The sequence below is a fragment of the Halichoerus grypus genome, chromosome 9, assembly GCF_964656455.1.
Source record: "Halichoerus grypus chromosome 9, mHalGry1.hap1.1, whole genome shotgun sequence".
In the NCBI taxonomy this organism is placed as follows: domain Eukaryota; kingdom Metazoa; phylum Chordata; class Mammalia; order Carnivora; family Phocidae; genus Halichoerus; species Halichoerus grypus.
The window spans coordinates 21159933-21172046 of record NC_135720.1 but is presented as its reverse complement, the minus strand read 5'-3'; the positions used below and the strand labels follow the sequence as shown (position 1 = coordinate 21172046).

The 12114-nt window shown below is 40.3% G+C and overlaps 1 protein-coding gene across 11 annotated transcripts in view; it reads left to right on the top strand.

Moving 5' to 3' along the window:
* Positions 1-12114, top strand: part of UTRN (utrophin) — a 546896-nt gene that overhangs the window by 184331 nt on the left and 350451 nt on the right. For all 11 annotated transcript variants that reach the window (XM_078054618.1, XM_078054624.1, XM_078054617.1 and 8 more), the window contains 6 exons: positions 132-251; positions 1868-1969; positions 4979-5086; positions 5370-5549; positions 6348-6514; positions 10335-10458. In XM_078054618.1, coding sequence (XP_077910744.1) covers positions 132-251; positions 1868-1969; positions 4979-5086; positions 5370-5549; positions 6348-6514; positions 10335-10458 — 801 coding nt within the window. The remainder of the gene's footprint in view (positions 1-131; positions 252-1867; positions 1970-4978; positions 5087-5369; positions 5550-6347; positions 6515-10334; positions 10459-12114) is intronic.

The following is a 12114-nucleotide window of genomic DNA, read 5'->3' as shown; positions in this document are numbered from 1 at the left end:
AGGGTAATGTTGGGAAATTTAAACACGATGCCTCATTAAGTGTCCTTAATTATATTGACAGCTGAGTGGATTTTAAATAGGTAAATGTGAAAAGAGTAGAAATAACGGTGTTATCTTCATTTTTTTCCTAGTGTTTGCAAAATGATCTTGAGGCTGAACAGGTGAAGGTAAATTCACTAACACACATGGTGGTGATTGTTGATGAAAACAGTGGTGAGAGCACCACTGCTCTTCTCGAAGATCAGTTACAGGTATGGACCCTGGAGATGGGCTACTTGCAAGGACCCTGTGGTCTGAAACCCTGATTTGGCACCCCTGTTGTTCAGGTCCTGTCTCGCTGTTCATTTAGAGGAGTACTCTAATCTTTAGTCTGGACTTCCTAGTTGGGGCCCCCCAGCTTGTGGGTTTACAGGAATACCTTGGTATCTTTCCTTTCCTGCTGCCTTGGGTGTGGAGGGTAGATGGGCAGGGCTGCTTGTGGTCCCCAGCTTCCTCGTGCAAAATGGAAACAGCTTGAGGACTTTGTTAAAATATAGATAACTGGACTCCGCACAAACTTGAATCCCTGGGAGTGGGGCCAGTGGATCTGCACTTACGTGCATATTGAAGTTTGAGAATTTCAGCTATGTAGGGTTAAATATCCCTGCCTCTTTGGTAGATCAGTGGGTGAATTTCAACAACAGTTTTGGGAACCCCAACAAATAGCTGCTTTTTGCACAAAGGCTATAGTGTATCTTTACAAATCTTTAATAAGAGATTTATTGGTATTTTATTTGAACAGTATTTGGATTACTGGATATGATGTCGCCAAATGATTTTCAGTCACTTTTAGACTATTATCATTTGAAATTCTTTTTCTTTTATAACATTTAAAGTTGGTCAGTGGTTCTGAGACTTTTTGGTGGAGTAGTACTTAGTTATTACAGTAACCTGAGAGGTAGGCGTTCATGTCTTGCCTATTTAACAGTGAGGGGACTGAGATTTGGAAAGGTCATGTGATGCCACCGAGAGTTAAGTAGGCAATGAATTTTCATGCCAAGACTGGAGTCCTGTCTTTTGGCTCTAACTTCTCTACCCTTCACATTCTACAAAGCTTACTCTGGTATTAAATATTGAAATCGTATAATATGAATTAAATAATTCCTTGCATATGTAAGTAATGTGGAAATTAAATGTACCATTTGTTAATCATTATTTATAAAATGGCAATAAAATTATTTGTTGGGAAAGTCATCATGAATAATGATTTTTAAACAACCAAATTTATTCATTTAGCATTGCTAATACTCCTAAGATTCTGTTCCTGATTTTTGTGTAATATAAACAGAACAAATCAATTAACCTTTTTTTTTTTAATCTTACAGAAACTCAAAACAGTTTTTATAAGGTTAAATTTTTTTTTCATAATTTTAGTATTCCATATGAAAATTTTGTTGGCATGTAAAAGGTGGCTAATTGATGCAATGAATTTTTTGAAAAGATAATTATAGCCTGAAAAATTTGAAGCACAAAAAGTAGATATGTATGCTGTGTTCTGAAGATATGTGTAAAAATGTCAAATTGTCATATAAAAACCACTGATATGGAAAGAGCAGGAATTTAGAGTCAAAAGTTAAAGATCAGAGTTCGAGCTGTACCACTTCCTAGCTATGTAATATGAAACAGTTAAATTCTGTGGAAATTAGTTTTTCTCATCTATAAATTTATAGGATTCATCTGTATTATTTTAAAGCAATTTTTATTAAAAATATTTTTCATAAATTGCTACTCTGTAGTAAAGAGCAATGGATGTCATGAATTTCTTTAAGGATCATTGTAACTATCTTTTAAGCTTCTGTTGACAAAGGATGGTTTCTTCCTTTACTAGAAACTTGGTGAACGCTGGACAGCAGTGTGCCGTTGGACTGAGGAACGTTGGAACAGGTTACAAGAAATCAATATATTGTGGCAGGAATTATTGGAAGAACAGGTATGAAACTGTTATCCATAATGGGCAAGACAGATGGTGAAAAGTAACCTATCTTTAATGTTGGCATTATGATAAACTTGTCTTGTTTACTTTCCTTTGAAAGGAATACACACAATGTTTATTATTTTCAAAATTAGATTTCTATGTATTTTATAACCAACTGATCGAGTAGCTTATTCATTGAAATCGCGTTATATGGCTTCATTGTAGTAACACTTAATTTGATGTGTTCATTATTTAGAATGTTAGTATTTAGACATTCTACTTTCGTGATTATGTTTTTTTATTGTATTTGTGTTGGGTATTGTGTTTGAACTTGTATCAACATAGTAGTGCCTAGTAAATAATGCATAAATTAACCCACTCAATGCTTTGTGAATTTTAAATCACAATTTTTCTTGATTTTTAACCAGAATAACTGCTGAAATTAACAAGAAAATATTATTTAGCAGCACCATTAATTTAATACTGGATCAGTACTGTATTTTTTCCAATAAGGATTACTATGGCAAATGAACTTTTCACACAAAGCTGCCACTTGAAGTTTTCAGTCAGAAGGGTGGCCCTTTGCCTACCCTCCATCCTTCCAGAAGAGCAACCATCAAAACAGAATACAAATAAGCAAAACTTTTCTCCCAAAGTGTCAGACATTTGTGGTTTTAGAAAATAAGCGGATACTTTATTCCCACATTTCAGTGTCCATTTAGATTCTTTTAAATGCATTTCATTTCCATCCACAAAAAGCGACTATATTCTTTTCAAGGGATAAAAACAAGTGTATGATGTTTTGTGGTTTACTAAATATGGTGGCGGAGAGAACATCTTAAAAAGTGGGTTGCAAAATTTGTCCCAGTAGAAATTATTAATCACTACCTCTTGCCCCCAGTCTTTGGCCAGAATTTTCTTTTTTTTTAATTTTTTTTCAGAATTTTCTTATTAAGAATCCTTTGATGGATCTTATTCTGACTTCTGAAATATTTACATTTCACTTTATAAATGTTTATATTTACTTGGACCCTTGTATTCAGGCCAAAGAGTCACAGAGAATAATTAACTTTTACTTCAGTAATGACAGTAGGAGACATTGATTGCTAGAGAAAACCATCGTGTTACTCTTCTACTAAGTAAAATAATTTAAAATTCGGAAATACTTTCAATTTGGTAATTAAAAAATATTTTAAAAATAGGGACTGACTAGTATTTTGGCCACTTGTATTACTTTGGATTTAAAACTAACCTTTGAGTGGATTTCTGCTAGTGTTAGGGATGGAAGAATCTTGTTAAGATGTAGAATTGGAACCAGTGTTGGTACTTAATATACAGATAATTTGCTTTTGCATGGAACGAGACTAAATAAACTGAATCTGGATGAAAAAGTCTTTCAAGAGTCTATCTATTCACTTGGTTGCGGAGGCTTTACGATAGTTAGAAATGGACTCTGAGAATTAGTTCCAAACTTACGCAGGATAGGCCTAGTGTAAGTGTGGCATGCAGGATATTCCATAAAGGACGCCAACCTCCCTTTCCAACTTTAATTTTCCCTCGGTCTTTCCATGTACCCAGGTTCAAACCCTGAATTCCCAGTTTGTAGCCCGTTCCTAGACTGTCAATACCACGAGAACGGTGCTGGTTTTTTTTCACTGTTCTGTTCCCAATGCACAGTACATTGTAGCTTCCTCATGGTTTGTGTGTTGTTTTATTTTCGTGTTTTTGAAAAAGTGAAAGTATTCGGTTTGTTTTCTAGCCTCTCTGTTTTTGTTTAAGGTGTCGTATCTGCTATTGAATATCCTTTTACCAGTTTTTTCATTTCTGAGTTCTCCTCTTCCTCAAGGAACATGAAGTCATCTATAAACTACCTCTCCCTCCCCCACTGTTCTAAATCTGGAAGTTGTCTCTTCTTTGGAATTGCCATGACATTTAATGTGTCTGTGTGTGTGTGTGTATTTAATTCCCAAATTAAAATATAGTGCAGACACCATTATATAATATTTTCTATTACATAAATATATATTTTTATATATTATAAATATAAAATAAACTATTATATATATATCTTTTGTGGTGTCTGCACTTTCTTTTATCATAGTTACTTATGTGCATATTTTACCACCTTTACTGTATTGAGGACAGGATCCCTGTTTGCCATTTAATTTCTTAATGTTCACCTTTTTTTCTTTGGTGGGGGGAATATAGAGGCAAGGAATAATTGTTAAATAAACTGATAAATAAAACAGCTGGAGAGAGAATTGATCCTACTGCTAACACAGAACCAAGATTTTCTCCTCCAACTATACAGAAAAGAGCTTCTGCAACAGATACTGTATTTTGGGAAGAATTATCCAAATGCAGCCATGTGGTTTTCCACCCCTCTTTCAAGTTTATTTTTTTACATTACTAAACATCTTCTGCATGTTGGCTCATGAGGTTTAAATATTTTTATGTTGGCTTCGGACTATCCTTAAACTTTCCCTTCTAATCACAATTGCTGTTGAACCTGGAGCATTAGTGTGGTTTTCCTGAATGATGCTGTGGAAAAACCACTGGTTTAGGGTGTGGGTCTTTGATCTGATTCTCTCATTAACTAACCAAGTAATCTTGGACATATTATAATGCCTTATCTTTCTCTCCTGCCTAAAATGAGGGGTGGGACAGGACAATTCCCAAGTTTCCCCCTGCCTGTAGACAGTTATAATGTGATTCTTTTGGAGATTTGGATAGTTGTTGGATTTAGCCTTTTAGATCCACCTACCTTCCTGGGAATTAGGTTTAATTACCCAGGTGTGGGGCTAATGCCAGGTTGATCTGTTGCAAATCTGAGAAGGATAATGTCTTAAAGAAAGATGTATTTCTAGGCCATTCATGCCTCGAGCTTGAGTGTTTGAAGTCCTTCCTACCCTAGGTAAGAGTGAAGCCTCAACTAGCATAAAAGTTAGAGATTTGGGTACTTGATTGTATTGAATTACCAAATGATTCTCCAAATATATTTCTCACTTTTGTTATTACTTGTAGTGCTTGTTGAAAGCTTGGCTAACTGAAAAAGAAGAGGCTTTAAATAAAGTCCAGACGAGCAACTTCAAAGACCAAAAGGAACTAAGTGTCAGCATTCGACGACTGGCTGTAAGTGGTGTCAATGTCAGCATCTGTCTTGTAAGCCTGTGATATTTTAGTGTTTTATATCATTGGCTAATGCAGTTTAGTGAATACAGATTATGACTCATTACCCAACACTAGAATGCCGCCATCTAATGATCTAGAACCAGGAATCTTTATGTTTTAGCATTAGTGACCTGCATAGCAAGTAAATTTCACTATAAAATGTATGTTTACATTTCCTGACTGGGGAGCAGGAATATAGAGTCCTTTTAAGAGGGAGTCATCTAATAAATATTTGAAATACTAGATCTTGAAGGAAGACATGGAAATGAAACGTCAAGCATTGGATCAGCTAAGTGAGATTGGCCAGGATGTGGGTCAATTACTTGATAATCCCAAGGCATCTAAGAAGATCAACAGTGACTCAGAGGAACTAACTCAGAGATGGGATTCTTTGGTTCAGAGACTAGAAGATTCCTCCAACCAGGTACCTTTTGCTTTGGATTGTATGTTGTGCCATGAAGTGGAAATTAAATGTTCAGGTTAGTTTTAGTTTTTATGAAATAAAAGAATAGTAGGTAAACTGTAAACTAAAAAGTAGGTTCCTTACACCTGGCTTACTATAAAATTGAGAAATTGACATGTAAAAAATCTTTACTTTTCTGAAGTAAATTTTAATGGATCTTCAAAAAACTTACTAATATCCAGGGACGCCTGGGTGGCTCAGTCATTAAGCGTCTGCCTTCAGCTCAGGTCGTGATCCCGGGTTCCTGGGATCAGAGTCGGGCTTCCTGCTCAGCGGGGAGCCTGCTTCTCCCTCTGCCTGCCACTTCCCCTGCTTGTGCTCACTCTCTCCCTCTCTCGCTGGCAAATAAATAAATAAATAAATAAATAAATAAATAAATAAATAAATAAATAAAATCAAAAAAAAAAAAAATTATGCTAGCCACGAGAAGCCAGTCCCAAGATTAAATGCACTGTAATTCTATCTATGTGAAATACCCCAAATAGGCAAATCCGTAGAGATAATAAAAGAGATTAGTAGTCACGAGGGCCTGGGGGGAGAGGTGGATGGGGAGTGGTGGGCTATTAATGGGTATGGAGTTTCTTTTGGGGAAATGATAAAACTGTTGTGCAGTGAGAAAGTGGGGATGGTTGCACAACTCTGAATATACTGGTAACCACCGAACTGTGTATTGTCGAAGGGGGAATGGTATGGCATGTGAATTATATCTCAGTAAAGTAGTGAGAAAACATTAAAACATGTGGCTGATTTATACTTCAGGTGACTCAGGCTGTGGCAAAGCTGGGGATGTCCCAGATTCCTCAGAAGGCTCTTTTGGAGACTGTTCGTGTAAGAGAACAAGTAACCACAAAAAGGTCTAAGCAAGAACTACCTCCTCCTCCCCCAAAGAAGAGACAGATTCCTGTGGATATCGAAGCTAAGAAAAAGTGAGAACAGATAGAGAAATTTTCCAAACACAGTACCGTGCATCACGTGTTTTGTACTCATCACTAATCATATGCCAATTTAGATGTCATTATTGTTATGGAAATTCAGTTGCTGAGCCCCTCACTGCCCCTGACTCTTCTGAGTGTTCTTCCCCACAGTGGCTAAGCATCTGAATGTCTCAGGTGATTTTATGTATCCTGTGTTCAATCTGGAAAACTGTGTGCCAGAACCCTTCCTTCTTCCTTTCCATTGTCTGCCTTGGGAGGACAGGGCGGTCCATGATTCCTTGTTTATGCTTTCTCTCACTGTGAGAACCCTGGTAGTTTTGCTTTAGATACATCTCCTTATTCTTTGTGCTTCTCTTCCCTCCTCTTGCCATCCAAAAGTACTAAATGCAGGGAAGTCATTCCTTTGTAGTCCCCTTCTTCCTCTCAGTCTTTTTTCACATTTTCTTTCTTCCTTTGTTAATTCTTTTGTCAGATTCATGAACACATTCTTTATGTTGGGCTTAAAGATCCGTCTTTGACATAAAATGTGTGGTTTTTTTTTGGTCTTATTGATTCAGAGGAAACTCAGGCTCTTTAGAAAAGGACTAATCACAGCTACATAACTTGAGCATTTGCTAATGGCAGTTACTTTGTGGAGCTGGGCTGTCTGACAGCCCGGTAATGTACCTCACCCGGCTAGAGCAGCCGAGCCGTAAATCAGCCCTTCTGTTCTCTCCCTTTTATGGGAGAATCCCAGTGCTTGGATAAATGGGCAGTTATTTTGGGCCTGAATAAAAATGATATGATTTCCCCAATGTAGCTTTTGTCAGACGAAGCAGGATTCCAATTTTACCGGATGATTTTCATTTTGATAATAAGGCTGTGTTTGTGCCCCCAGCAGCATCTCCCTGCCGGGCCAGAGCACCTCCGAGGTGCAGGCGGCAGCTATGGACCCTTTGCCCGTGGAACCAAGCAGCACGGGAAGAAGATGCTGCTGATGTTAATGTTGCCTAGATCTTTTCTCTCCTGAGTGTTTACGTTCTGCCCGGTAGATCTGGCGCTGTGTCTCTCCGGTGCTGACTTGGTGCATTTGGCAGCAGGGAACGCTGTAAAAGGCTAAGGGTGCAGAACTATAAAAATCTTAAACATGAGCTTGTTGTAGAGAGTGCACTCTGCTGCCGGAAGTAGAATCTATACCAAAGGTGACCTAAATAATGAGGTCATTGATTCTCTCACATTACGAGAAGTCCGGAGACAGGGCATTTTTGACGGGATGGTGGGGCTCAGCATCCTGCCACCCTGCCTCTCCGAGTATGTTCCCTTTCACCATTGTGCTTGTCCTCTCGTGGTCCCAAGATCCTGTTACAGCACTGGGCAGAACATCCTTGTATAACCTGATGTATATATATATATATCTATATATGTAGATATAAATATAGATATATATGTAGGAAAGGCAGTTTTCCCCTATTTGTCTTTTTTTTTTTTCTTAAATTAGGGAGAAAGACCTTGCCTAGAAGACATTGGTTAACTTCCTCCATGGTCTCACTGGCCAGGATTCAGTCACTTGCCCCACCCTGGGTGCATGGGAGGTTGAGACTCTCTGGCCTTTTTGGTCCCTGTAATTGTGTTCTAGGGGAGTTGGACAGCAGAGAGAAATGTGGGGAGGGGAGTGTCTGTTGCTTGGGCCACCAGCTGTGAGTACCATAGTCTTCCAGTCCATGATTTGATTGATGCAGAAATTCCTTTAGTTAATTCCTGGACAAATAGAAGCTTGTGTATGTCCAGTTCATTATGATAGAAGGCAGTGAGATCTCATTATTCGAAAGGTTATTTTTATGGGCAGCTGAAGTGCGCCCCCTTCACGTCTACCCTTGTGTACTAGTTCTGCTTTCTGGGGTGATAATAGAGCTGCACCAGCCTTCTGCAGGATGGTGCCTCCTCAGTATGGGAGGGGGTTTCATATTCCCATTTCTGTGGGCCTACAGTGTGGAGTCTCCTTAACCATTCCGAGTGTGACATGCCTTCCAGACCCTTTAATACCTTCAGTCTGCTGTAGAAACCACTATTAGCTTGTCTTAAAATGGGCTGTCCGAGCAGATGTGAGCTCAGTACAGTTTATAATACATGCTTCGGAAAAGGCAGTTTATTTCCCTTCTCTTCTCTTTGTGCTGCTAGTGGCTGTTTTTACCAGCACAGGGTATAGAGGGACAGTTCTTTCCTATGATGGATATCTCTGTTAACATGACCTGAGACCAGCTGCTGTATAGAAACCAAAGATTCATAATTTACCAGAAACACTTTAAGCTGTTTCCCAAAAAGAATCAGACAACCTGTGCTTACCTTAAAGTTCCTAAAAATCCCCAGGAGTTGTGTCAAGACTCTGGGTAGAGTCCTGGTGAGGAAGACCCACTGAACTCTATCATCTATAGCTATGTGGCCTGGGGCAGTTATTTAAAACCTCCCCGGTGCTTGGGGGGTTCAGTCGGTTAAGCATCTGCCTTTGGCTCAGGTCATGATCCCGGGGTCCTGGGATCGAGCCCCGCATTGGGCTCTCTGCTCAGCAGGGAGTCAGCTTCTCCCTCTCTCTCTGCCTTCTGCTCTGCCTGCTTGTGCTTTCTCTCTCTCTCACTCTCTGTCAAATGGATGAAATCTTAAAAAAAAAAAAAAAGTAAAAAAATACGCCCCCTCCCCAGCTCCATTTCTCCAGCATTAAAAGGGGTAATAATAGTCTAGGCCTCTCAGGGCTGTTGTGAGGATTACTTGAGTTAATAACACATGCAGAACTTTTAGCCAAAGGCCAGGTACATGGCCGACAATCGGTGAGTGTTCCCCTCTTGCCCCCCTCACGGTGGTTTCCACAGGCCTTCTCGGGTTTGTCCACTCTCTTCCTTCCCATCGTCACGTCTCTGCTCTGGCTGCCGGGACCACCACAGCTGCTCTCCTCTGGCCTTGCCTCTCTTTATTCTTCCTGCGCAGTGAACACTAGAAGATGAACACAGTCATGCCAGGCCTATGCTTTCAAGCCTTCACCGGCTCTCTGTTGCCCTTTGGTTGTGCCCAGACTCCTTAATCTGTCCTTCAGGACCTTCCAGGAACGGGCTGGTGTGGCTCTCTGCCACGTTGGAAGTGGTCCTGTCCCCTGCCTAGTACTCACTATTCTAGCCACGCCTAGCCGCTTGCTGTTTGCAGTGTGGTCCTCCTTCTCTTTGCTCTCTCTTTGCAAGGAAAACTCCTGGGCATCGTACCATTGTTGTGCTCCAGGAAGCCATCCCTCCCTGACTGAATTAGGAGCCATTACTGTGAATTCCTGGGGCAGTAGTACCTGGCGAGTTCTCTTGTGATTTGCCTGTTACTTTCCATTGCCCCTACTAGACTGGAAGCTCCACGAGGGCTGGGATTGTGTCTGAGTTACCTTCATATCAAGAGCCCAGTCCAGTGCCTGGCATACACTGGACTCAATAATTAATGTTAAATTAAAGGAGGCATTGACTTTAAGAATATCTGTCCCTGCTTTTTCCTGTTATTTTCTAATCAAATCTTTTTCATTATCTATAGGAGTTTATAAAAATACAAATGATTTCTTACGAAGTTTAAAAATTATTCAGTTATTTAAAAATTATTAACATGACAATATTATTCCTCTTTTCAAACTTTTAATTGTAAATGTGTGATTTTATTTGGTGTGCTTACTCTATGTCTATGATGCCTGTTTTTTTGAGGCATATTGAGAACACGTGCCTGGTGGGTGTTTGATGGCTCTGTATCTTGAGCCAAGTGAAACAGTAGAGGAATAGGAATGACAAACAGTAACATCTGAATCCTAAATCAGGTTTCATGCTGCAAGTGAAGAGCTGCTGAACTACATTTTGAAATCAAAGACTGCCATTCAGGCCGCAGAGATAAAAGGGTATAAGAAGATGCAAGAGACTTCAGAAATGAAAAAGAAGTTGAAGGTAAAACATAAAACAAAAATATCCTTGTGAATAAAATATTTCATCGGGTTTGATTTGCTGTTGTGATGGGATCCAAAGGCTTCCTGTAAAATAAATATAGCCGTAAGGTAGCTTTTAGAACATTCTAGTAAATTTTGAATCAGTCAAGCTGGCTGGCAATCAGATCCCTGTGTGGAGGAAGGAATTTTTTTGCCCCTTTTCCCCTAACCTCTGAGATGTGCAGGAAGGAATGCTTCTAAGGTGATTCAATTATTAGTATTATTTTTTACCTTGATTAGATCTATTTTAATCTAGTCCCTAATAATTTATGACTTTGTATGTGCTGAAGATATTTTGCACTCTGAATGCAACAAATGATTTCAAATCTCAAAATCCCTTCAGTATATCTTCTTTAGAGAAGAGACACACTTTAAAAAAAGAAATACTGTGAAAATGCGTGGGATCTTAGCTCTGCTACTCTGCACCTGATGTGTGTTACTGTAAATTGTGACAGGAGATTGTAGTGACTTAGGTCTTCGGTGTTCATTTAGTGTGTGTACATCCTTTCACGAAGTGTTTGGACATCTAGAGCAAGTGTGTAGTCCCGTCTACGTTGGTGACGGAGTTCATGAAGAGTTTGGAGAACATTTCCAAAACGAGATGTGTGTAAATATCAGGGATCTAAGCCGGAAAGTGGTAGTCCCATGGGGGTTGAGAGGAGACCAGGATTGCAGTGGTCTCCGTATTCACTGGTGAAGTCCAGAGGGTGAGGTAGCACCACACTGGGACCTGAAGGCGCTTGCTTGGAGCGGGGTGGGAAGGCCCAGCAGGCAGGGTGCCCCTGAGCAGAGGCATGGAGGTGGACACGTGGGTTGTCATAGTGTTTTTTTGTCCTGTGTAGGGCTAGGTGTGTGTGTAAGAGTTGTGGAGAGTTAAGGTTGGAGAGGCGGCTTGGAGTCAGACCCTGCTTGACTTATGTTTGGGTGAGAAGTTCAGACTGACTCCTTACCGCTGCCTTGTGACTGCTCTTATTTGAGGTCACCATTGACTGTTGGCTTCCACATCCAAAGGATGGATTTGTTTCCTCATCAAACCTGCTGCCTCTGCAGCATTTGCCACCGTTTACCCTTCCCTTCTTCTTACATCTCACAGCCCTTGGCTTCTGCGGCCAGTGATTCTACTGAAATATAAATCCGATCAGGTGGCTCCGGTGGTTGCAGCTAACTAATGGCTTCCCACTGCAGTGGGGACAAAGCCGGCATGTCCCTGACATGCGCCCGGAGCTACAGCCCTCCTGAGTCCCGCTCTTTGCTCACTTCCCTGCCTTCACCACATGTGCTGTTTTCCATGCTCAGAGTGGCCCTTAGTAAGCCTTTGTGCTGTGTGGCTGAAAAGGCCTCTGCTGCAGTAAAGCAAGCCTTTTAGCCTCATTAGGAAGAGTTAAGTGCTTCATCTTTGGCCTTCCACGTTGCTTTGAGCGTGCCTCTGTGAAAGCCCTTATTGCACGTATATCAGTATTTGTTTCTATGCCTGCCTGCTAGTGCTTACAAGTGAGGGTAATTTCCCATCGAACCCTCTATTTTCAGCACTCAGCAAAGTTCTTGGCTGATGGAAGGAGGGAATGATGGCTGTGGAAAGGGGGATGTGGGAGGTTGTTAGCTTAGAAGCCCCATTATC